Genomic DNA, 27,705 nt, shown 5'->3' on the forward strand with positions numbered 1-27,705 from the left:
CTTAATTTGATCAAGATACATTCATCTAGGCCTTCCCACTCCGACCTTTCCCTCCACTCTCCTTATATCTGTTTTCATTTATCCTCTCCACAATGCCATATTTGTAGAATAAATAAGAAAAGTGATTAACATACAAACATTAATCACATAATATGTACCTAATGTTTGCTTTCTTATTAGCAGTGTACACTTTTTATAAGATTATGACTGTCAATATAAGTCTTCCGGCAAGGCATCCCAGGATCTAGTTTTTAGGGTAAAAGTTTTGACCATGAACCCAGAGCCATTGCAATAGTTTCAGTGATTACCAGTTATGGTCATGAGTATCAAAAATATACTTCAATTTCAATTTTAAAACTCAGGTGAGATATGTATAGCTTCGATAGCCTAACTAATCTAGCAGTTACGAAAAAACTATATATTCAGTAAGTATGCTTGAATAAAAAGATGTGTATGCATGATTCAATCATCAGGAATGAGAAGACGGAAATAAAAGGTTTTCAGATGATTCAATAACTTATTGTATTTACATCTAAAGAAATCACAATGATACGATATAAATTGCTCGCTCAATTAATCCAGCTAATGTTCACTTTATTTCTTCTTCTTCAAGACCCTTAAACTTGCCATTGTAGTACGGGATGTTGGTCACGAACACCTTCCAGTCGGTGAAGTACAGCAGGGTTACGAAAGCGGTACCTCCGAATCCTATGGCAGTGCTCGTGAAGGCTGCCGCCATTTCAATATGTTTTTTTCCTATGCGGCCCAACATCTTTTAGCAATAAGATCACTAAATGAAATTATACCTTTATTACGTAAAGACGACTGTCTGTATCAAGATAATCATTACCTAACCTCATAAAGAACTATCTGTCATATCAGATGACATTACATTGACATTTGACAGACATGATATGACAAAGACAACAACGAAACGTAATGAAAGAAAGAAAATCACTGACATGAATAATTACCACAGATTTAAAAACATTATACTCCCTAAACAGTCAAAGCAAAGTTTAGTTAGTCGGTTCTGCGACTCACTTGTATTGTTGACCTCATATGTCTGTGATAATTAAAACTGGGCCGCATGTTCCACACAAATTGACAAAAATGGTAAGTTTTATGCCGTTATGGCCTCTATTTGAAAGCTGGACAAGTGGTAAGCACCAGCGGTGGGCTTCACAGTTTAAAAAAAAATTACCAGTTGGAAAATCAAAATGTGCTAATAATAGTTTCAAAGTTATTACAATGTCGTTTTTAAAGAAAAATTTAAATTACTGATTCTTTTAACTTGTTATTTCTACGACATAAATTAACGATTTGGACTTGACATAGATTTAAAAATTTAAATTAACATTACATATTATGTACCTATACTATGTCAGTGGGATTTGATTAAAGCGGAACATAAAACGTTTTTCGTTTGGAAACTTGTTTGTCTATCGGTCAAAGGTTAGCGCGTGCAAGTGTCCATTCGCATAATTGGCCGATATAATCTTTCTGATTTCTGGATTGGTCTAATTTTTACAATCCATTGAATTTGTAGCGGGAGCGATGATTCGGCTCGATCGCCACCAAAGGGAAGATCTTCCCCAGGCTAGGTGTTATTAAATTATAGATAACATAATAAATAACTGATCTCTTAACAGTGAAATCAGTTTTTCTTTAGTTCGGGGAATTCGATAATAACATTGCAAAGACTTGGAGTACAAACGTAACATTTTTTTTATTTAATGGAGGCGAATGAAACTGACGATACAGCTATTTCACGAGTTTTTAAGTAGTTAACTCTTATATCGGCAACACTGTAATATTACGGATACATTCAACTTATTGTAAATAATTTAAAGGTATCGCATATCGATTTGAAAAATCGAGGTTACGGGTTGAAAAATTGATTTAACTAGTGTCAGTGACAGTGACATGTCATGTCAGGCTCTTAGAGTATATTAGGTATACCTACTTTAGAATCTGTTTGTCAATCAGTTCAACGAAATAAAGAGGAGAAAGAGATAAGAAGTTTCCAAAACAAATAAAACTATAAAAAAATATTCTTCCTTCTGTCCCGCGGTTTTAATTGTGTGGTTATTTACTACTACTATGTATGGATACAGATCGATTGAAGAGATGAAATGCAAAGAATAACAGTGTGTTGTTAAGTAACATTGTAAATTTTATTGGTAATAGATAAACATTCAAGACGGCGGAGACGGAGGGGCGCGAGGTCCCGCAGACTATGTGGGACTCCTCAACGTTTCTGGGCGCTCTGACGCCGAAGTTCTACGTGGCTCTGACCGGCACATCATCTTTGATCTCGGGATTGATCCTGATCTTCGAGTGGTGGTATTTCCGGAAGTATGGCACGTCGTTTATTGAGCAAGTGTCGCTCACCCATCTGGGGCCTTGGCTGGGTGGCGGTGGCGCGGCGGAGCCCGAGCCGCCCGGCGAGTGCAAGGTGTGGCGCAATCCCATGGCGCTCCTGCGCGGCGCGGAGTACGGCCGGCTGTGGACAGTGGCGCGCCGCGCGCCGCTCACCTACTACGACATGAACCTGTCTGCACAGGAGCATCAAGCTTGGTTTTCATGCGGCGCCGAGGTAATAAATTATGGGTTTGACAAATGTTTGTAATAATTTTACTGAAAAAGATATAAATGACTTGCCATGGCGTACTTACCTTTTAATAATCCCTCCGGATATTATAATGCCATAAGCAAAATGAAATAACAGATGTAAAAATAAACGCCATCAAAAACATCCTGTAAAAAAACCCAAGTCTCGCAGCTCAGTTTTCTACCGTAAAAAGTTGTGAGGTCCATGTAATACCAAGTAGGTTAATCTAGTCTCTACTTAAATGACCTTATGTCTTAAGTTATTGCATAAGTTATTATCATGCCAATATTTAAAGTTTTAATCAAATAGATCGACTTGGTCATCGTTGTGTTTGTGTATTCGCAATTTGTTGATGTCAATAAATAAGCGATACCTTGTATCCTATTTTGAATATTAATCTATCTTATTATATTTCAAATGCATTTTAAACAAAGTGCAATATTATGATTCTAAAGAAAATAGGCTGAAGTTAAATGAGTGGCCGAGGGGCAAGTTGTAATTTTACAGGTTCTTTTTACTACCAATTATTCACTAAAATCAAAACTTCATTAAGAGAGTATAAAATGCCATGTGGTTACTGAGACCTGAGATTTTGTTTTGTTTGTTGTGGTACTTTCAACTTTTCAGAACCACTTTAAACTTTTCACACCTTAAGTTTGCTAGTGTAATGGTTTAATGAATTTTAATCTTGTGATATAAATGATTCAATAATTTTGCACTTAAAAATTACAAAGTCACCACCATGACACACGTATTTAGCAATGGTCTCTCGACTAACGGTAGTCGTTTCTTGTATATCAGATCCAGGATTGTGTTCATAGCCAAAGTCTGGGCTTCTCACCAGAGAGAAACAACACAAGGTGTGTATTGGCCGTATGCCACGTGTGGGTATTGCAGGGCCCGGCGGAGGAGGCGATGGCGCGCGCGTGGCGCGAGCGCGAGCCCGGCGCGCGCGTGGCGGCGGCGCGCGCGGCGCTGGCGGCGCGGCCCGATTGCGCGGCCGCGCTGCTGCTGCTGGCCGAGGAGGACGCGCCCACCGTGCTCGAGGTTCGCGTGCCACCAGCTTGGATGTTTATCTATACAGGGTGACATTTAAAACAACTGCATCCTTTTAAGCATAGACTATACCCATGCTTCTGAGCCGTTTGAGCCTATTTTTATTTAAATTAAACGTCATCATTTTCACATTTAAAAAACCCTCAAAAACTGCCTCACACGCTTTATTAAAGACTACAAAGACTACCAAAACAAATTAAAACTAAACATGTAAATAAATGCCTGAAAAATAAATTATTTTTCTAGTATCAAGATCAAGTAAAGTACAGAGTTGTCGAGATCGCTCAGCTGAATGAATTGTGTCGTTTCCTACGCATCTTACGCGTCGCTTTTCCGGCCGGGGTGATATGACGTATTTAGGATCGTGGATTTTGATACTTTTATTTTTTTTCGTACTTTCTGAAATATGAACCGATATTTTTCTTTTGACGTTTTTAAATATCCTTTAGATGAGTACACTTAACAGTTAATTTTATGCAGGTGAATTTAAAGTCACCCTGTATATGTATTTATTGTAAAACATAGCTTCATTGAGTTAGTATCTTGTAACACAAGTCTCGAACTTACGAAAATTACGCATGAAATTTCAAGAAGATTACGCGTGTAGAGTAATCAAACAAACTTACATATATATATATATTATATGATTATGTTCCTTATCTGTGCTTGTTTTTACGCAACCCTTCATATGCGAGTCCAACTTGCACTAGGTGACTTTAAAAAATGAAAACACGCGGCAAAATACTCGACTTAATATGTACTAGCTGTGCCCGCGACTTCGTCCGCGTGGAATAGTTATTTTGGGCATCATATTTATTTTTGCAAACATCCTCCTAGGCTTTATCAATTATAGCTGCTAATTGTTATGCGACTTGGCGACGACTTGGCCCACATCATTACCCGCGACGGAACGGAGACCGTATAGTGAGATGAGAGGCCTATGCCCAGTAGTGGGCGTCAGGCGGTCACGCGTATTAGAAAGAACGCTGGTTCGCCGTATTAAATGTTTCGCTGCAAATTGCTTATAACGACTATATCTCAAAACCTATTCGTCTGATTTATATACTGTAAATAGAAATTTTAGTCTACATGAAAAGCCGAAAGTAATAAACATATTTATTTGGATAAGGATTAATACTGAATTAAAGAAAATTGGTTTCAAAATAACTGATGTTTATAATGAAAAAATAATCTTAAAAAATGAACATAAAAGTGGTTATTGTAAGTAAACCTTAAGAGATAGATATATGCTCTCGCGGACTTTTTTGTGGCAAAAAATGAGTACTTCACATCTTTAGTACATTGTTTTACTATATCTTTGTTGGTTTGCGCAGCGTTCGCGTGGAAAGCTCGCAGATGGCCGACTCATTCAACTTTCACCTGCATTGTTGACGTTTCCCGTAGGAAATCCGGGATAAAATGTAGCCTATAGCCTTCCTCGATAAATAGACTATCTAACAGTGAAAGAATTATTCAAATCGGTTCAGTAGTTTCTGAGATTAGCGCGTTTAAACAAACAAACAAACAAACAAACAAAACAAACTCTTCAGCTTTATAATATTAGTATAGATGTGGATTGAAATAATAATAAGAAATACCCGCTGTCGTCAGGCGGAGCGCATCCTGAAGCGCGCGTGGCGCTGCGCCGAGACGGCGTGGCGCGCGTCGTCGCTGGCGCACGGCGCGGGCTCGGAGGCGGCGCGGCGCGACGCGGCGCTGCTGCTGCACGTGAAGCGGCGCTGCGGCGTGGCGGCGCGGCGCCTGGGCCGCCTGCGCGACGCCGCGCGCCTGTTCCGCGAGCTGGCGCGCGACGCGGCCGGCGCCGCGCCCGCCGCGCAGGCGCACGAGAACCTCATCGAGGTGCTGCTCGAGCAGCGCGCCTATGCGGACGTGCAGGTCGGTTACGTTTATATCGTAAATTTATCAATCTTTCAGTTTCGCTTTTCACGTCAGCCTCACTGGAAGTAAACATATTTTGACGAAGCCTATTACAAATATTTGAATACCTTATGTATAATTTGTTGTTGATTAGGGACTTTATTAAAAAAATTCTATCAGTAGAATAAATATTGAAAAAACGTTTTTTTTCCTTATTGCTCCAATATTAAATATGTGTTACGTTGACAAATATTAAAATTGAAATTTTTGACCTGCACGTAGAATTCACGTCCAGATGATATGTGAGGATTCCGACTGACAGGAAGCGACTGCATAAACTGGGCAAAACTTCATGTCTATTCTACCAAAACGTCTATTCCATAGGGATAATGACGTAGTAGTTAACTGTAGTTTAAGTAGACAATAAAGAAGTAATAGCATTGGTGTGTGTTTGTGAGGCGGTGCTAGCGCGCCACGCGGACGCGTGCCTGCCGGTGTCGGCGTGCGTGCTGTACACGAGCGCGCTGCTGCGAGCCCGCGCCGCGCTCGCCGCGCCGCCCGCCGCCGCGCGCGCCGCCGAGCTCGCCGCCGCCGAGGTGACGCACACACACACACACACACACACACACACACACACACACACACACACACGATACACGAGCGCGCTGCTGCGAGCCCGCGCCGCGCTCGCCGCGCCGCCCGCCGCCGCGCGCGCCGCCGAGCTCGCCGCCGCCGAGGTGACGCACACACACACACACACACACACACACACACACACACACACACACACACACACGATACACGAGCGCGCTGCTGCGAGCCCGCGCCGCGCTCGCCGCGCCGCCCGCCGCCGCGCGCGCCGCCGAGCTCGCCGCCGCCGAGGTGACGCACACACACACACACACACACACACACACACACACACACACACACACACGATACACGAGCGCGCTGCTGCGAGCCCGCGCCGCGCTCGCCGCGCCGCCCGCCGCCGCGCGCGCCGCCGAGCTCGCCGCCGCCGAGGTGACGCACACACACACACACACACACACACACACACACACACACACACACACACACGATACACGAGCGCGCTGCTGCGAGCCCGCGCCGCGCTCGCCGCGCCGCCCGCCGCCGCGCGCGCCGCCGAGCTCGCCGCCGCCGAGGTGACGCACACACACACACACACACACACACACACACACACACACACACACACACACACGATACACGAGCGCGCTGCTGCGAGCCCGCGCCGCGCTCGCCGCGCCGCCCGCCGCCGCGCGCGCCGCCGAGCTCGCCGCCGCCGAGGTGACGCACACACACACACACACACACACACACACACACACACACACACACACACACACACACACACACACACACACACGATACACGAGCGCGCTGCTGCGAGCCCGCGCCGCGCTCGCCGCGCCGCCCGCCGCCGCGCGCGCCGCCGAGCTCGCCGCCGCCGAGGTGACGCACACACACACACACACACACACACACACACACACACACACACACACACACACACACGATACACGAGCGCGCTGCTGCGAGCCCGCGCCGCGCTCGCCGCGCCGCCCGCCGCCGCGCGCGCCGCCGAGCTCGCCGCCGCCGAGGTGACGCACACACACACACACACACACACACACACACACACACACACACACACACACACGATACACGAGCGCGCTGCTGCGAGCCCGCGCCGCGCTCGCCGCGCCGCCCGCCGCCGCGCGCGCCGCCGAGCTCGCCGCCGCCGAGGTGACGCACACACACACACACACACACACACACACACACACACACACACACACACACACACACACACACGATACACGAGCGCGCTGCTGCGAGCCCGCGCCGCGCTCGCCGCGCCGCCCGCCGCCGCGCGCGCCGCCGAGCTCGCCGCCGCCGAGGTGACGCACACACACACACACACACACACACACACACACACACACGATACACGAGCGCGCTGCTGCGAGCCCGCGCCGCGCTCGCCGCGCCGCCCGCCGCCGCGCGCGCCGCCGAGCTCGCCGCCGCCGAGGTGACGCACACACACACACACACACACACACACACACACACACACACACACACACGATACACGAGCGCGCTGCTGCGAGCCCGCGCCGCGCTCGCCGCGCCGCCCGCCGCCGCCGAGGTGACGCACACACACACACACACACACGCACACACGATACACGGCGCGCCGCTTTATTGCATCATACCTACGCATTATAACTTTTATTTTTACTGACCAACCACGAAACTGTTAAAATCAAATTAACTGTTGATAAGAATATAAATCATATTACATCATATTTTTACATAATTATAATATAATTTAATCGCAAAATAAAAGTTAAATTATTAATATATTTTTTTATTTATGATACCGTGTGCGTGCGTGTGGCAGGCCGTGCGGCGCGCGGTGGAGTACAACCCGTTCGCGGCGGAGTACCTGCTGGAGCTGCGGCCGCTGTGCCTGCCGCCCGAGCACGTGCTGCGGCGCGGCGACAGCGAGGCGCTCGCCTACGCCTTCTTCCATCTGCGGCACTGGACGTGAGTCTCCCATTCCGAACACGCGTACTAGTCAGTCAGCTCATCATTATAACCAAATACGAATAAATTCATTCCTAAGAATGATTTTTGTAAAAAGTCAATGTCGGAACGCATCAAGAGAGAGGGTTGATATTAAAACGAGAAAGAAAATTTATCCGCCTCGGAACCATATTCAACCTAAAAATATAGCAAAGTGAGAGAAGACAAGACATAGCAAGGCGGTTGGTTCACGAAACTGGATAGAGCTTAAAAAGAACTTAAGATAGAAAGAGAGAATAGATTATCCATTTGTTTAGCTATTCTCTCTTTCTATCTTAAGTCATCACAAACACCGCAATGACGTCATTACGGAGTTGGTGATGACTGAATAATTTTTTATATTGTGAGTTAATACTTTTTTAAACTGTTAAATAATATTTATACATAGCTTCCTCTTGTAAGCGATGGGCTTGCAACTATATGTATGTAGTTAGTTTTTATTGTGATTGTAAGAAGTGGATGTTTGTTTGTTCGTGCGCGGCAGCAACGCGGAGGGCGCGCTGGCGCTGCTGGCGGCGGGCGCGCGGCGGGCGGGCGCGCGCGCCGCCGCCGACGCCGAGCTGCTGCCGCCGCACCACTGCCGCCCGCTCGCCGGTACTGGCTCGCTGTATCCTGATCAGGACCGACACGAGGCTCTTAGTAAAACGTCGCAGATGCGAGAAAAGACAGATCATTGAAAAATTTGTAGAATAAAGACAATCTTTTTTTAAACTAATTTTACAAGTTAAAGAGGTAGTGGGTTTAAAGCTAAAGCACGAGATCCAGCAAGTAGCCGGTAGAAAGCGAGCGACTTGGTGAACACTGATGCGCGTGCGCGTTTTTATACCGAAGCAGCACAACGTCACAATAGGTACCCTCAATGCAAAGAAATGCCTTCATTCTTGTCTTGGATTTTTCTTAAAAGATAGATGTGCCGTTTGGTTCTTGTTACTAATAAAAAAGGACCATTTCATCTCGTTCCCATGGACATCGTAAAAGGCGACTTAGGGGCAGGCTTATAAACTTGGACTTCTTCTTTTAGGTGATGACGTGATGATATATATGTATGGTATAGCTATTAGACAATGGTAAATGTGTCCGGCAGGCGGCGCGCCGGCGCTGCTGCCGCTGGCGGCGGGCGCGTGCGTGGTGTCGTGCGGCGCGGCGCTGGCGGCGCACCGCTGGCCGCCGCAGCTCGACCTGCGGCGCCTGCTGGCCGCGCTCTGACTGCCTGCTGTCTGATGCCGCGTGACCCTTCTTGTCACTTGATTACAGCAGAACGGATATTTCTGTCCTACTTAAGAAATTCAGTAGCAAATAAATAAATACTTCCGGTATTTTAAGACTTTTTCATTGATAGAAACCAATTCATGTTGATATCTAGTCCGAAATCTTTCTGTTTTATCAATTTAATGTATTCTTATTTTATGTGAAATATCTAAAATATTCTTCACTTTTGAAAGAATTCTGTGAATCAAAATACATTTTCCTAGTCTTTGTTTTCGATCTGAAATAATGTTTATACTAACGTAATACTTAAATTATCTTATTAAATTGTGAACTTCTTAAGTGCTATGATAAATGACTCTATGGATGAGCATTTTCTAAATACCTATCTCTAATTCCAATAAGTATTTTAAGGTATAAAATCTTTTTTCCGAAAAACTAGTTGTCTTTTGTTATCATGAGTGATTGTTTTAGAAATAGTAGTCGTGCATCAAATATGTATGTAGTATGTACGTAACTACCAGTCTAAGTAGGCATACAAGTATTTTATCAGCTTGCTTGACATTTTAAATAAATTAATTAAACATTCAACCGTTCTTTTATTTCAAATAATGTATAAGGGGATGTAATGGGTAGGGGGAGGAAGGGGGGGGGGGGGGGGGTTAGTAGTTGACATATTAAGCAATAACGTTTGAACTCCATATGTTTATTAATAACATGATTCCTGAAACCGACGAGCTCTCATAAGAGAGCCATGAATGAGGATGAAACAAAAGAAGAAACGAAAGAAGTATGCAGGGGTAGTCGAAGTGTAAAGATGTACTTAGTCTCTGCCTACCCCTCCGGGAATGGGAGGTGCTATTTTGTCTTTTCTTTTTCCTGGGGATTTAGCCTCGCTTGCATCGTTTTGACTAGATGGACTCGTATGGTTTTGACCGTGGATCCTGGATCGGGTGAGTCAGGTTTTTACACGAAGTTTTCCCATCTGGTCTCCGCGTGGTTAGCAGGAGAACATAACCGTATTGGATCCATCATGCTTACTCCTCCAGTTTCCAGAATGTGCAGGATTCCTTACCATGTTTTCCCTCACCGTAAGAGCATCGGTAAGTATGTACATACTCGTAACATTGAAAATAGTCATTAGTTCATGGCCGAGGTGGGCTAGGGTAGTTATTTTTAGTATATATGTATTGCATTGTATTTTTTTGTGTGTTTCGAAGGCGACTCCCTCAAAATTAGTTGCAAATGTGTTCAGGATTTAGTGAAAATATGGTGTGGATAATTTTTAAAAATTGTTCCATATAAGTTAAGTTCCTCAACCTGTCATTAGATGGCGTTGTTTGTTATTATTTATATTTGGATCGCGCTATGGTTTCTCTTTAATAATTTACTACACTAACAAATATTCTTTCGATCTCATATTAGAAGTTTAATTTTGTTATGAGAGGACTATCGTCTTAAAGCTAAGTAAGTATTGGATTGTACATGGTGTGTGAAGTGAATTAGCAAAAAGAATTGTGAATGTTGGAATCATACTGTGAAAATCAATTAAGCGAGTTATGTTATGGGGGGTACGTATGTGTTATTTTGAACGAAAAGCCGGCTGTAAAATTGAAATCAATCATGAAAACTACACAAGTGTGTCATGTCATCTATCATCAGCATACACCTTTCGGCGAGTTCCTTTTCCTTGTTCATTTGATTGGCGAAAAACTGTTAAACCTTTCTCGTATTTTCTATGTCATAAGGTGTAAATTGCGAGAATTCTTAGAACTTTTGCAAATAAGAGAAACGAATTTAATTCGAGGACGATGATGGATTAGTAGCGCTAATCCATCATCTTACTTTGTCCAAGTAAATTCAGTTGCAAAACAAATGGACCGTGATTGGAAACGTTGCGAAGTGATGAAGAGTGCGCAGTTTTCAGAGATATTCAGTTCAGTTCGGAGGCCGCCCGACTCTCCGTCAGTGCAGGGCGCGCGGCCGCCGACAGCGCGGGCTGCCACGCGGATCGCCGGCGGAACTTCGTCGCGGCTGAATACGAACTGAACAAGTGCACTGGGACATCTATATACATACATACATTAAATATATATTTAATTTCGGGGAAATACCTCTAAATAATTAACGTAGTTCCATCCCTCGTACCTAAACATTTTGTTTTAAGAGTTTGATAGACGCGTAACTTCATTAAGAATTAACTAAACTGTTAGTTGTTTCTATGTAGTAAACGCAAGGCGGGAAACATAATTCCCTTCTCAACTTTTCTATTAATGTATTTAATTCGTTACATGCAGTCTTAGAATAGCCTTGGCTTGTCCCTAACGAGGACATAACTGGGATTAACGCCGAGAGGATGATGATTTTAAACTCTGTCTCATAACTTTTTAGTACAATTTTCCTCTGAGCCAAAGCCACCCTCGTTTTGTGTCATTGGATCACAGCGTCGGTGAGCATACCTTGGACAGTTTTAAAGTTGTGTGACAGTTTGGATGGTGTGTCGTGAGCGCGATGGCGGCGCGCCGCCTGGTTCTGAACGGCCTGACGGCGGAGGTGGGCGCGCTGCCGGCCGCCCACCCCGACCTCGACAAGAAGGACGGCTCCCCGGACTCCATGGAGTTCTACCACGAGCTGGAACTGTACCGCCAGCTGCTGGCCCTGCCGCCCCCCGCGCCGCAGCCGGAGCCGTCACCCCCGCGCTCACCTGTGCTGGCCAGGAGAGCCAAGACACCGGATCCGCAGCCTGCGGTCAAGGATCATGGTGAGATATGTCTATTTATATACATATTCTTCTTCTTCCGGCCGAAGGTGCGCCTGCGACCATGACCCTGCATCGGGTGAGTCACGTATAAACGCGAAGCGTGTGTGCATCCACACACCTTGTTCACGCAAATTACGTTGGCACATATGTTTCGACCTCCAACGCTCTTAGTCTATTTAAATACATAGCCATTAATCTTTGATGCAAGTAAGTTGAAACAGATTCATTAATAATAAATATTACATAAACTTGACCCCCGTTAGTCGGTTGTAGCTGGAACCTGAAGCGAGTTGATGCCTCACTCACCGCCACGATAAGAATATCTAAATTAGATCGTGGCCACTACGGCACAATCAACTTATATGATATTCTACGAGAAAGACTGATTTCTATCTGTCTTAATTAAAAGAGTGGTAACTGGTTGTAGATTTGGTATCTACCTATATATTACATGATGGTCACCTTACGCGCCACCAGAGGGCTCTACTTTCGGAATCTCCTTTCGATACTTAACGTGCAGCTGGTTGTCTGCGTCATGTGCTGGTGCTCGTGGTCTCTCACCGCTGGTTTCCGACCTCCACAGAGCCCTCGCCGCGCCGCAGCCGCACCCCGGGCGCGCGCCGCCCCGCACCCGCCGCGGCGGACCAGCCGGCGGCGAGGCCAGCTAAGGTAAGTTAACTGGTAATATCTTTTGGTGGAGTTAAGTCTTAATACATGAAGATGTTCATAGAACCAACTTTATTAAAATTATATTACCACTCACTCAGTGATGATAAAAGTTAGGTGTGGACATAAAAATAAACTCAATTAATTAATGTTTATTGTAATCAAAATCGCACTTCCTTTTTCGCGACGCAACAATTGCCACATAAAAAGTTTAATGTGTTGTCAAATACAGGTGTGATTTTCTAACAAAATTAGGACTGCGATACTTGTAACACCATTTCTTATTCCGCGCCCACCTACTTTATGTTTTCTATTTATAATTTTGTCTTGATGAAAATGTTCAGTTCATTTGTTGGTGAGCAGGCAACTGTAGGCAGTTTCCGCCTCGAGCCACCTGTTGCGCTCCCGCGGGACTCCGGGCAGGCGCTCGCTCGTCAGAGGCCTGATATCTTTCAGTTTACGAATTCAGATACCAATACTGAATACACCTCTTACTGCAAACACACTTATGTGCAATGTGTGTGTTTACGGGAAGCTCTTTTGACGTAGCAAACCGACATTGTTAGCTGTATTTCCCGGTAAGAAAGATTTTATCGCATTAGCTTTACTTCCCATGTGAATATGAGTAAAACATCTCAACATCAAACCGCAAATATAACGGGATTTTATAATAAGTAGTTGTGCATACTCCTTATTTTATTGGAAATATAAGATCCTTTGATCCCGATCTACTTGCTGACAAGCGAGATGAGGTTTAAAATTGTACACGCAAACTCAAATAATGCCTTGTCACTGAAGACATTCAAAAACACATCTTGAATCTCATTCATATAAACAATAATAATAATTGTTAATCATCTACAAGAAGCAATAAAATTTAGACCCGATTTCTACTTGTGGCTGGTCGAGCTAGCTTTACTTATTCTCACCTACACCCGCTTGAGTTTGTGACAAATAACTTTCCAAATTAGGAAATATCACCAAACGCAGGTCTATCAATTGGACATTAAGATAGCATAATACACCTCATTTATCTCGAAGTCTTTTAAAAAGTCATAAAGTGATAACTGGTTAGAACACCATAAGATATTTCAGGTGTTGTGTATCGACAACGCGTCCCTGTGAGCTGCCGCGCTCTGCATGTTCTGCTGAAGTAAACTCCTAATGAAGCAGCTGCATAATTCCACGATATTATTATAAAGTTCGTTAACGAACCGCAGCCAATGAGGAATATTTCATTTATGAAGTAACAGGAACTCGGGAACTTACCACACTGGCTGCCAGCCGCAACTTATTTATTACCCTAGGTTCGTTTTTGTTTTTAAATTAACTCAATCATTGAAATCAACTCAGCTGATTTCGTTGTTATTTAATATCTTAATGGTTAATGAATATCAAGAGAGTAAAAAATAATTATGTTCTCAGCCGAACCAATTCATTCATTCAAATAATCACGTCTATAGCTTTTGCGACGTCAACAGAGCCAGCAGTGTTAATAGATTGATAGGCCACGTTCAGCTGTTAGATTTAATGATAGAATCAGCTGATCCAAGTATGATCAAAAATAAAAAAGAATTAATTAAACTGACGGGCGTGGTGTGAGTGATAGTAGCATATACCTCATACATACACCTGCCGCTTAGGATGTAGCTGCGTAGGTACCGTGGTTTAAGATATGGAGACGAAATTCTAAAATTCCAAAATATATGTATTATCTTTATTATTTGCTTAATGGTTTTCCATTTTGACGAGACGTTTGAGTTCATCTCAGGTAAGAACACTACCTCCTTTACTTCGATTTATAAGTGGATAGGTATCGGCGAATTGTCAGGCTAAGTGTCCGGGGTGAAGGACCCGAGGACGAGGGACACAATGTGTGTGATCCACTCGAATCGCGGGAGAAATCTAATTAGGACACAGGACCTTCCGAAGGAGGGCCGCGCGTGACGTCAAGTAACTCGGATGTCGGCAGCCGGCAACCGCCTGTTACAACACTATCAAGGAGCTATTTACGTCGATATTGTTTCTTCAGTGCTGTTTATAGTTATTTTTTCTTGTATGAAAGATCGCTGATTTGTAAAAAAAAGTAAGAGAAAGCAATAACTTTCAAGCGATGGAGCTGTATGCGATCATTTCAGCATTGCAGTGAAACTATGGTTCCGATTTAAAAGAAATGGAACACAAATGTGTCTGATTGTTTATTTCGTAAAATCTTAATTTTTTTAAGCTTAAGACATTAGAGAGTAACTTGCTACAGCTATGTTTAACGCAGAGTGTACTTAATTGTATAAGTCGTGAGAAAGTGCATACTAAACAGCTGAATGTAAACAAGAATCTCATGAATCGGGAACTCGTTGCGGCCGCGGCTGCAGACGTCGGGAACTGAAGACACGGCCCCCGAAGAGAACTTAATTAAAATCCGACGAAATAGTTAGCAAGTTCGGTGGAGGCGCGAACTATTCATACGTGGAGAATATCATGTCATTTTTTTTAGAGAAAAATTATTTCACAGATTATTGGACGCACTCGCTTGAACTTGCCTATTTAGGATTCCTTTTAGGCGAAACTATTTGTTGCTAAATGTGAAAATTGACAACTTCTCTGCTTAAGATTAATAATATCATTGTTTTATCTTGTCATAGAAATCAGAATAATGAGGAGAATAATTAGTATTTTTGTAACTAAGCAGGAGTGCACATACACACGGACCATGAGAGTTCCTGGTGGACGACGGCTAACCAAAACATGGGCCTTAAATTGAAGCGGGAGGAATCGCGAGGCACAAACTTGTTAATAACAATAAAGTTAGCGGACAGATTCTTCAAATCTGTTCGCGCACCTTTCAAACTCTTTACTCGTCTGATTTACATAAGTTTTAATCAAACAAGTTTGGAACCCTGGAGACACTGCTCTCCGACACTTTAGGCACTCTCAGACACTTCCGCCGACACTCGACACACTTCGGGAGACAGAAGTACAGCAATTGAAAATTAATTATTCTATTTTTGTAAAATCCGGATGTTCTTGGTTATTTTCATTATTTGAAGAGGGAATATAAATCTTTTCACTTGCCGTTGTCACGATCACCGGATGCTTCTTTATATTCATCCACATACATTACTTTCTTTGTATAAGATCCTTGTTTTAAAGTGTGATCTTTGAAATGATGCCTATGCTCTCAGAGAAAAGGTTTAGTAGGTACTTGTCCACTCGCGCCCCGCGCTGCATCATCCGATACCAGCCTGCGCGTCTCCGCCCATTACTTGTTCGAGGGCCGCAGCCGAGTTGAGCTCGCTGAGTTGCCGCATACGACGATTTCAAACTTTTAACTGCTCTTTATGTCTCATTGGTGTCTCGTTATTGCTGACAAACACGACCGTCCACGATAAAAGTGAAGTAAAACAAACGGTTCTGTTCAACTTTTATTGTATGTCAACAAAATTATGTTTTTCCTAAGATATTATGACTGGAATGGAATACACGTTGAGAAAATTTGTATTTAATTAAATGTATGTGGAAAAAAATATGAAAGTATTAATAATAAAGACGTAAGCCTGGATAAGATAAAACTCGATATATTTATGCGTCTTATTTTCAGTTAATGCAACGGAGTATCTTTTTTAGAAAGATTTGGGAGTGCACGCGAGGCGGGCGGTATATTTTCGCGAAGCTAAATTTCGCTGATTGCCCCTTGTTGCAGTAACATTGAGTTTCAGTCACAGTTCGTTACACGCGCGAATGAGCATTCATTACGATGCGAAGCTCGAGATGTTTTTCCAAACTAATTCATTTTACATGCATTTTGAAAGAAAATATTTTTTTAGTTCAGCTTCGTTTAGTTTCGCTAATTTATTTGCCTCATAAATATTTATTTGTGAAAACTTTGAGTAGTATTGTGTATTAGAGAGTTTTTTTTATCAAATTTAGAGTTAAACTCAAACTCAAAATATTTATTGCATAACTGTGTAGACATATTAGATGGCATTACATTAACAGTATCAACAGTTTGCCCCTTTAGGCATGCAATATTTTTTAGTATTGAAAATACTAACATATATAATGTATAAAATAATACAGACATAAAACTTTTTCTAAAAAAAAACCAATTACATAGAATATTGTTTATACATCTAAATTTTTATGTTTAATTTGTGCAATGGTCAAAATATTCAACCAAATTATAAAAAACATTATTTAATAACCAAGCTTTTAATTTATTTTTGAATAAAATAGTATTATATATACTTTGGGCTAGCAACCTGTCACTATTTGAATCTCGGTTCTATCATTAAGCCAAATAGCTGAACGTGGCCATTCAGTCTTTTCAAGACTGTTGGCTCTGTCTACCCCGCAAGGGATATAGACGTGATCATATGTATGTATGTATGTATATATACTTTTAATTTCTGTAGGTAAATGGTTAAATAATTTAATGCCGTTTATAAAAGCACTTTTGTTGAAAATTTCACTATTTACATTTGGTATGAACAGGTCATCCTTATATAGTTCTCTTTGGTTACTTCTGAGATCAATTTTTTTCTTAAAGTGTATCATGTTTTTTCTTACGAAAACACATAATTCGAGAATGTATATATTAGTAAGCGTTAGGTATCCTTCTTTCTTGAATACATTTCTTAGTGTTTCGTCTGAATACATTTTATAGATTTATATGTAAACATTTTTTTTGAAGTACAAAAGTAGACTGAATATTAACAGAATTACCCCAAAATATAATTCCATAAGTGAGATAAGGATATATATTTCCAAAGTAAGCCGCTCGGGCAACATCAATTGAAGAGTTTTCTGACAATATTGAGAGCGCATAACTATAACTAGAATATTTTTTGTTAATTTTTAATAAATGTGCTACGCTTTTTACTCAGATTTAAATTGTTTTGTTTATAAATTTAATTTTGTTATAATTTTTATCAGAGGTAATTGACTATAACTGATTGTTCGACTTGCTACTACTGTTTTATAATTCCTTTGTCATTAATTTTTATTTTCTATTTTTTAGTTTGATTAGCAATAAAAGTGTAGTTTTTTAGTTTTTTTTAAACTATTATTATTATATGGTCTGTATGCCTGATTTGGACACTACATGAAATTTGCTCCAATTTACCACCGCCGAACTCGTTCAGAAATCAGCGAGCGCGGACAAGTGGCAACTTATTCCGCGACGAATCAAACGTGAGGTCGCCTTTGACAATTACGCAGAGCGCAGTACGCCGGGCCCACACAGGACGTGAGCGGACGCTGCTCTGTGGGGGTCGTCAGGGGACTGTATGCTTTGGGAATTTAGATGAAGTGACACGGGAGACTTGTGAATGAATGAAAATGGGCATTAAATTAGATGAAAGCTAAACCTACGCCTTAAGTACTGCGGAACAATTACCTAATTTTTATTTTTGTCATTGGACCAAACACTACTTTAGCATTTTGAACCACTGAAACGAAGATGAAGATTGGAAATGTCGCTGAATGTATTTATAACATAGCGTATTTGTTGATTGTGCACTCAGTACACTCGTTGATATCTTTTATTCCTAACTTCACAATATTTTTATTCTGCCTTACAGATCTGGCGCATATTAAGTGCTGCAATAAACTGAAAATAATCAAATCACGTCTTTATCCGTTAGTTTAAACTACAATTCTGTTTATAAAAAAAACAATGTTCATTTTGGATAGTAAATATCAAATTCTGCTGCTATCACATCTCCTAGTGAACACGTTCTCAGAATAAACACAATCAAAATGAATTGATCACGAGAATCCTCACAATTCGATAAAACAAATTACTTCCTACAATCCTGGATTTTTTAAATATTCATCAACTTGCTATCGGATAGTTTTGTGCATGATTGGTTTGTATGGATGTAGTTTCGAGTGCATGTTAATTTGGATGTTCGAGGTATATTCGTATGGAAATCCATGTTTACAGTTACGCGTTAATAAAAATTTAAATAAAGCAATCAGTTTCAATTTTGTGTTTGTGCGTCATGACCTACATTGAACTGTTAATTCTACAATCATACATCGTAATTAGTTTTATAAAGTAAGTCCTGCGCTAAACTAACTAACTACCTTAATAGACCTGCGTTTGAAGGAGTATAAGCACTCCTACGTATAAAATGGTGACTGAAGGTTGTGTGTAAGTAAGTCCGCACTTGGCAGCGGCCGCAGCAGGCGGCGCCGAGCCGAGCGGCCGCAGGTGCGCTGGGGCTGCACTTTATAACAATCAAAGTTTAAGCCGCGTCTTAACGACTGCGCCGCCACTAAATCAAATTAATGAGATTCCTTCCAAAGTATCCATAACTCGCTGCTATTAACGCAACCAGGTGTTTTAATGTGTCGGAAACGAACGTCTAGAGGTTTAGATACGAGTATTACTCGCAGGCACAAAGTTCAAACGATATTCGTATCATTTACTTGGAAATTAATTTTGTTACTTATCTTATTAATGCTATAGCATAAATACAAGAGCCGCCAATGGTTCAATATTACTGGAATACGACAAAATAAGAAAGCAGGAAAGCCGCTTAGCGCGCGTCGTTTCCACCGACACGTCTTGTTCCGGATCGAGATCTAACACTCTCGTCACCGTATGCTTATTGAAATATAGGTTGCGGCTATATACGGGGACAAATTTGCATTCAGTTATCTTAATCTTTTATATCAAATATCACAGTACGCTTCGACTCGATAAAAGGAAGCATTATTGAAGGGCACTTATTTGCATAGAAATAGAAGTCCTTAACATTTTACTTCCTTATTATCTCAAAAAACAAGTAAGAGTAAGTTTGACAGTCGATGATAAGCGTCGCTTCTGCGATAAAGATTGCATAAACCAATTTTATTTGAACGATGTTTCTAAAAATACGTTCAACGAAAAGTTTAAAATAAACAAGTTTACGTGGATGCAATGCTTCCATCGAATAACAGGAATTGGTGTTGTCCCGGCGGGTCGCGGGGGGCGCCGGAGACAACAACTCACTATTTATGTGCAAACTTCACTACGATCGATTGAAGAATAGCTTGCGACAGCCACTGTGGTGAAGAAGAGAGGAGTTATCTTGGAAAATCATTATATTATAATCATGATTGTACCATAAAATGAGGGTACCATCCTTACCCTTGTAGGGCTCTACCCTACATTACGTAAAATAATAAAATTCATCTCTCATTTGGATTCCTACGAAAGTATATGAATTTCCTAGGAAGTTTATCAATTTGCGGTTCTTGTTACTTTTTTGTGACATATATACCACTCTGGTTGATTGAGAAAATCATTTTTTTTTCTCTTTTTCTGCAGCGGTCGTTAATAAAACGAAGTTGAGACAAAGTTGATTAAAGTAGGAACTTCTCTTCTTTTTTAAATATGCCTGAAGCTACACAAACATGGGTAAAACCAGTGCACTGTCCAATTACTATTTTCAGAACGTTATGGGAATTAATGATTATGTCTTCATACTTTATGGGATTTAAAATAGACGTGCTGCAAACCGAAGCTACATAAGTTTAATCTGCATTCTAAACTAGATTTTTGTCGATACCCTCGCTCCCCTACGCCCGTATGCCTACAAAGCCTGTTTTACACTAGTTTATACCGAGGTCACAATTCTTCAAAGTAAGCAAAGTTTTTGTTTTTATTTCGTTACAAACAAAAGTAAACATTTTATTTCTATAAACGTACTATTAGTACCTAGGCTTATATTTTAAGTCCCTTATAACCTTCATAGGGCATTAACTGTGATGTTTTTATGTAAGACAAGGGTAGCAATAATCCGGGATAGGCGGCGACATAGAACAATGGCGTTCCCGGGCGTTCCCGCGGGAAATCACGGCGCCGATTGCCCGGAGCCGATCAGTACACTCCGCCGCGAAAAATACGGAAAATTTAATTTAAAAAGCTACATCATTGGAGAGGGTATTAGTGTGACATTAAAATTACTTATTTTTTCTCCCTGATTAAAAAAACCATTCTTATGCAACCTATGTCCTATTTTATCTTTAAGTCACATATCTAAAAGTTGCTTTTGAATTTTGTGTCTATGGGCTCTATATTGCTAAAGTACTCCGTTAGGAATTAAGATGCAAGTCTTAGTCGTTAAATCTGTTTATTGAAAGAAATTATATTGGTGTGTGTTTGTTTGTGTGGTTTGCTTCGTTATATATTGCTTACCTATTGGGTTTTAAAATAAAAGGAGTGGAGTGAGAAATACGTCTTCGAAATTAAGATTGTCTAAATGACAATTAATAGTGTTTCAGCAACTATTTATGGTGTCGAATGCTTTGTAATTAGCATGTAGATATAGTTCTCTGAGACAACCATCTCACGTGCCCTTTCCCGGATTAAGGGCATATCCGTAACAACAACAGATATTTCCATAACACGTAGCACTTGATTACGGTGCGGGGGTGACTGTACCTGCCCCCGGAGGCTCCCGTAAGCCGCTTATGATCTATTTTGCTAATGAAAACAAAAGCAGGACAATATTTAGCTATTCAAATTTATGATAAGGTAGTTGTGTTAATTTTTATCTTGCGGTTATGTACAGGATGCCTGGTAAATCGCATTACATATTGAAAAGGTGCGCTCACATTACATTCAAGGTTCAAAAAATAAGAAAAAGGGCTCAATATTTTACCTAATTACCCAGCGAAAATTATAAGGGTGGGAATCCATGCGAGCGGCGCGAATTTAAAGCTCGACAGCGCGGCCGGCCGCTTGGTGCGCGCGGAGTGCGCGGTGTCCAAACATTCTGACACAGTTTTGAATATTTTTGTCTGTTAAACTAGTGAGTATTTTGTTGGTTTTTTGGTTGGTTATTTTATAAAGGAAAATACCTAAGTTTATATGCATAAATTTTGCAATGTTTTTTTTTCACTTAGTTCAGTAACTTTTTTGATATGACTACTACTAGAAAAATCCAAGATTCCCAGGTGACCCCCGTAAACATAACTGTTTCTTAGAATATTATTTAAAGAAATTTAAAAATACTGAGTCTTATTTATATAGTACAACTATATAAAGATATGTTTACGGGGATCACCGGGGAAGCTTGGATTTTTCTAGACAAAGTCAAGGTTTGGGGAAAAGCATTCGTGTCCATATTTCTTATCACCACATACATAATGTTAATCAGTATTTATCGAGATATAAGATCTTTTTCTGAAAGCGTCTAGTTGTACAAGCAAAATATTGCATAAGTACGTAGTACTAGTGAGCCTACAACAATATCCTCCCCATTAATATTGTGCCTCCTTCGGTGCGGTCGAGTCAAGTTAACATTGGAGAACCCTTTTCTTCCTCGCCAGGGGTACAGCCCTCGTCGTTCGCTCTAATATAAATTCTTGGAATGTTCGCCTCTCGTCCGAGGCACGGCTGTGTTGGTCCAATATTGTTTGCAAACAAAATACTAAACTCACGGAAGTAACCAATAATAAGCAGAAAAATTAGGGCAAATGATTCACGCGTCCGTTCAAACTGTTACCGTCACGAATCATCTCGAGCTTCTTAGTGTTGACATTTCGTCGATCTTTACTTATAAAACCGCTTCAAACGCACTCAAATTATTATTAAATGGTGACAGCGTAAGGCGTAATGACAAAATAATAAAGTTTTAGGTAGCGTTTCAGCTACTTCTTTTCTCTCGTAGATTCTAAAAGCTAATCAAGGGAAAGGTTTTAAACTTGAGATGAATCTTTTAGGTTTTACCCTTATAGTAGGGTGAAACTAAGTGATTGTAGTAAAAACTTAGTTTACCTTCTCTATAAAGTACGAGAGAAGAAACAGCGACGTGCACTCTGTCATGCGGCGAAGCAATGTTTTCCAGCAAGACACTGCACTACACGGTGGGCGGCGGCACTTAGCATTGCTAAACACCGCTAAACTAACTTCGTTTGATCAAACTCGTTTCATTTTTGGGAACTTTGCCACCAAATGGAATAATTATGATAATTTTGTGAAGCGCCATAAATTAGTGTTTTTCATTTAATATAATTTTCTAAATCTAACTCAAAACATGACGTGAATGCTTTATTTATAACTACTACATATCTACTCTTAAAAAATCATATTTTTGTTTTTAAATATATTTTTATGATTATATATTTTTTTGAAGGAGAGAGACACTGTTTAAAATGGATTTGAATATTTATTAAAATTTTCAGAATAAGCTATTCTCAAGCTTAAGAAAAACCACTGTATGTTGGCTGCTTCTCTTCTCATGGGGATTGTAAAATACAATCAAGGGAAGGGGTAATAACCTTGGTATTGGCGACGAGCTGTCAATTAAGGCATACAGCTAAAAGTAGCCTTACAGTTTCTCCAAGACTGATGGCACTGTTTACCCCTAAGAGATTAATTTGATTGGTTATACGAGTATGTATGTAAGTTAAAACTACTTCCATAGCAGGCAGTAATCTGCGAATTTCTGTTTATTGTGGCAAAGGCGGACCGCTTTCAATTTAGTTACAGCAGCATCTTGATATCTGTCGGGCAGTTCGCGTCCTCGACGATATGAAGCGCTCTCCGAAACGTCGCAAATTGCGGGTTATTACCGCACTGCTGGCGACACTGGGACGGTGCCGCAGATTATATGAACAAGGAGATATTGATCAATACCTTACCATGTATTTCATACATGCGGAAAGACCACATGTTAAAAAAATCAATACATCATTAAGCCACACAGCTGCACCTGGTCTTCGAGTCTCTCAACAATGCTCATTTTCACTAACGCAAATATTTTCTATGGCAAGCATATTGCACGAATTGCATATTTGACTAATGGTTAACTTAACAATGAAATAGGTAATTGAAATTTTCATCGCTATATCTCCTGTACTCCCTGATCTGAAGAGGAATGTTAGCTTGACGTGCGGATGTGACGTCACGGGTGCCGGCGTTGTGACGTCACAGGACGCTGAAATATTAATTGTAATTATGTTACGTATTGTTCGCTCTGAATGTGCCGTAGCAAGTACGAGCGGAAAGGATCCTGATGAGTGATGAGTGAGGAAACCCATTGCGACCTTTGAGTATGGCGAGAAATTAATCACAAACCGCTTCGGTGGTACACCACAGCTTTCCTTTTTATATGTATATATTAATTTACAAGGAATCTTTTCCAGTGACCACATCTTTTCACTTGGGTGAAAACTACAAAAGTTGTAGCTTTTCGATTGTTGAACTGCTATTAAAGCACTAATAAGAATTATTAGGGAGTCAAGAAAGGGTGCGCTGTTAGAGAGTTGTCCAACTGCTCATAATTAGCAGTTCGACGTTCTATCAAGTACTTGACAGAAGTACATTGATGCATGTAGTGAATATATCGATATTAAAGATTTGCCTTAAAAATTGTCTTATAGTGAGTTTATTAAGGAACTACATTTGAAAGATGACATCAACAGTTGTTTTCAAGGCGAATGCGAAGATCGTGACTGATTTTATTTACTCGATGTTTTACTGAAGCTAGACTTAATGGCTGTAAACTTTTTGAACGTTTCTCAAAAACATTGATGTCATCATCCGCGGAGATTGTGATATATATACATTATATTTATATACTACGTTATATTTAGATAATACATTATATTTTCCACATCCATATTTACATTTTTTATTTCTTTATCTACTTGTCCAATCAGTTTGGAACTTTGCACAAAGCTAGTTGAAACTGTTAAGAGGCATATAGGGTGCTATGATTAAATATTATCCCAGAAAACAGTACTGTGTAAGCGGTCGAAGCCGCGGCCAAAGGCTTACCTGATATTGTTAGTAATACAGCTCAGAGTTAGACATACGAGTATACCGGTGTGTCACAGCAACAAAGTGTACAGAAGATCTATTGCAGAGACATGTCTGAAAAATGTTTGGTTGCCCACGCTGTCTACGGTTTGAAGGCTTTGAAGATGTAGACTTTTAAAACTACAATAATTTTAATCAATGCATCTCAAATTGGTTAGAACAAACAGCTAAATCTGAGCTACCCATTCCACAAAGTTTAGTTCAAAAAATATTTTGTTATCGCTTTCCATTCGCTGATGTCAAAATTTCTATAAATAGACCATACGCAGCCGATTGATTTAATATGTGTCGAATTGTATTTAGACATTGCTATGAATCATGGACTAAGATTTCCGTGCTTCTCAATGTGGTAGGGCTGTCACGTAAGGTAACCTTTTTCTTATTAGCCAAAGCCTTTTCTATCAGAAGGGCAATCCTTTATACGTTTCATTTTCGATACACACATACAAATTTATTCCAATCTACAATACAAAAGTTGCAATAATCCCCATTTAATAACAATAATAATTAAAATTCCTCAAATGTACTCATGTATAATTTAGCCGGCAATCTTCTTCTGAGGTCGCTCTGTTGTTTGCGGTAAGGATTATACAGGGTAAAGTAAATATGGCGACACAGCGGACAAGGAAAATAAACGGGAACAAACACACTCTTGATAATTCTATTTCAACGAAACAAAACCGATTTCAGGAATAATCTTTGTCTCTGTTTATTCTATAAACCTGCTGATCAGATTGTGTCGTTATGAAAATAAAATAAACATACTGAGAAAACTTAACCTTATTACAAAAATAAAAATCGTTTCACTCTTTGCCTGTCTTGTCTGTTTATGACTATGTATTTCCTCATAAAAATGTTTCCTTTTTATGTTTTTTCTTAAAACAAAATGTATTTTTTTATCTGTACTCATAGAACTTGTATGTGAAATAAATATGTAAAAAATGTGCATAATTGAATGATCTAACAGAATAAAAAAGAAATGATTTTATAAATTTTGTCAAATAAAATCTTACGATGGATTCCAAGTTTCAAAGCAAACAAACTAAAGACAAGACAGCAAACGGAGCGAAATAAATAAAGGCCGGTAAAACATTACGCTGCAATGAATCTTCAGACGGGCTTTGTAGCACACGGCTACGTCGTAGCAGCTACGGCGTAGCGGCTACGACGGCCGTCGCCGACAATGTGCGCCGCGGGACTCCGGCCGATACAATGCGAGACAATGAAAACTGCACAATGGCGATTATTCACGATAACAATCTTGTTCTTTAAACATTTAACTTGTTTTGTTCATCTATTTATATTGAGTAACTTCTGGAGTTTAAAATGAGTCTCGTTAACTAAAATAAACAACCGCGATGAATACGACTATTAAATAAAAGTAGATTTAAATTTACGTGGACCATTCATTTTAAAAAATATTTAGATTATTTTTTCATGATTGATCTTGCTAAATGTTGCTACAATATTTGATATTGCCTTTGCAACGATGGGTCTAAAATTTGCATATGTATTATTGTCATTACTGGAAAGTAATTACATGAAAAACAGTAGGTAAATTGCTTTGAAGAATAATTATGTAATTGAGTCTTTGAATGTTCGTGCTCAAAGAACGGATTTTACTACGGCTGTAATAGGTACTCGTAATGGGTAGTATTTATAGAGTCATCTCATTTGCTGGGAGGGTGTTCGTGTGGCGGCGAGGGGGACCACCTGCCCGGAGAGCTATCTCATTTCTCAGCTCGTAAACCTTAGTGGCTGATTCTTATGACACGTTTCAAAATAAAAAGTAATTATTACAGACGTTAAGTCTGTCAAGAAAAATAATAGAAAGCGGGCATTGACCTGAACGTACAGAACAATAACTATAAATGTGATGTGAGGTGACAGAAACGCAAGTAACGCTGTAAAAGAGGAAGATTAAAAGGGATATTAAAAAAAAAGAAAAAATAAGTAAATCTCTATAAATAAGTTTTTTATGAATTTCTCTTTATTTTAAGTTTTATTCTTATTTTCCTTGATGTACATAAATATAAATTAAAATAAACAATTTGCTACTACCGATATTCGTTGTATGTTTCAAATTAAAAAAACATCGCAGATCCAGTTATATGCTTACTAACGAAGAGGATTATACGGACAAAAGTAACGGGGCCCGCAAGAAGCTTACGCCGTAAATTAAATCAGCGTTAATTTTAATAAATCTTTACAACTCCACATTCGTTGCCGGTAACTGGAGCACCGAGTGTGTCAAGTGCTGCCGAGCAGTAAAGGGAGTATTACGTATAATAATAGAAATATGGCAAGTTCTGCAGCTACGAATGGGGTGTTAGTCACGTATTTGCAAGTCAGGAGGCAAATAGTTGGAATGTCGTAACTTTGAACTCCGTATCACCCAATTTGTTCAGTTTTTTTTTAGTGATTGTCCGAGCTGTGTCCTACCTGAGCGCCCGGACACGAACGTTGACGAGGCATATGCTATCTTCTCTCTCTTAAGTTCAATCGATAGTAGATAATATTATGATACTGCAAAATACAAATGAGAATGTTGGAAGAGGACGGCCAAGGCAAAAAATCGTAATCCAGTAGTGGTGACGTTATAGTGAAATCAGGTAAAAAGTACCTAAAATTACGAGTCTGCGTGAAATGATTGATGAAAGCAGATGAAGTAGTATAGTCAGCAGAGATCGTGGCAACGTGCACTTCCGGAACAGAGGTATGAATAATGTTTCCCAGCATCGAATAGCATGTTTTGATAATCTCAGATTAATTTCACGACATGAAGTTTGCCGTCACTGCTGCAACAAGACTACGTAACAAGCAATATACTGTCATCCGCGCGGAAAACAACCCGCGGTTATTTTCATGACAAACTCTCAGCTTGGGATCGCAAATAGTCAGCTGATCGCGGTGACGTCACGGGTTCGCGGGTAATGAGCTGCCTGTAGTGTTGGCAAAGTATCGATAGTTTAACAACCGACAGTTGATCTCGCAAATCATATCGATAGTACGATTTTGCTGATATGCCAAGCAAATATAAGTTAAATAAAAAGTTTTTAGTATACGTAGTTCTCTTACAAATACTAGATTTCATAA

At 40.6% G+C, this 27,705-nt stretch overlaps 2 protein-coding genes across 3 annotated transcripts in view; both read left to right on the forward strand.

Moving 5' to 3' along the window:
- The first annotated feature begins 1,934 nt into the window (after nucleotides 1–1,934).
- LOC106130251 (protein ST7 homolog) lies at nucleotides 1,935–9,958 on the forward strand. Of its 2 annotated transcripts, XM_060945814.1 has the most exons (7): nucleotides 1,935–2,599; nucleotides 3,512–3,661; nucleotides 5,282–5,566; nucleotides 6,007–6,144; nucleotides 7,977–8,122; nucleotides 8,646–8,755; nucleotides 9,246–9,958. In XM_060945814.1, the coding sequence occupies exons 1-7, from the start codon at nucleotides 2,240–2,242 to the stop codon at nucleotides 9,365–9,367; spliced, it is 1,311 nt and encodes a 436-aa protein (XP_060801797.1). In that variant the 5' UTR covers nucleotides 1,935–2,239; the 3' UTR covers nucleotides 9,368–9,958. The 2 variants fall into 2 exon arrangements, with proteins under 2 accessions (XP_060801797.1, XP_060801798.1); XM_060945815.1 differs by lacking the exon at nucleotides 8,646–8,755.
- Nucleotides 9,959–11,878: 1,920 nt separating this feature from the next.
- LOC106130252 (uncharacterized) overlaps nucleotides 11,879–27,705 on the forward strand; it is a 167,671-nt gene continuing 151,844 nt past the window's right edge. The window contains exons 1-2 of the mRNA XM_060945898.1: nucleotides 11,879–12,128; nucleotides 12,649–12,797. Coding sequence (XP_060801881.1) covers nucleotides 11,879–12,128; nucleotides 12,649–12,797 — 399 coding nt within the window. The remainder of the gene's footprint in view (nucleotides 12,129–12,648; nucleotides 12,798–27,705) is intronic.

The sequence above is a fragment of the Amyelois transitella genome, chromosome 9, assembly GCF_032362555.1.
Source record: "Amyelois transitella isolate CPQ chromosome 9, ilAmyTran1.1, whole genome shotgun sequence".
Lineage (NCBI taxonomy): Eukaryota > Metazoa > Arthropoda > Insecta > Lepidoptera > Pyralidae > Amyelois > Amyelois transitella.

Bases quoted from the DNA above. Each gene is read 5' to 3' on its own strand.
- LOC106130251 (XM_060945814.1), top strand. From the start codon at position 2,240: ATGTGGGACTCCTCAACGTTTCTGGGCGCTCTGACGCCGAAGTTCTAC. The intron at 3,662-5,281 runs GTTCGCGTGCCA...CGCTGTCGTCAG, and splicing joins ACGCGCCCACCGTGCTCGAG to GCGGAGCGCATCCTGAAGCG. The intron at 8,123-8,645 runs GTGAGTCTCCCA...CGTGCGCGGCAG, and splicing joins TTCCATCTGCGGCACTGGAC to CAACGCGGAGGGCGCGCTGG.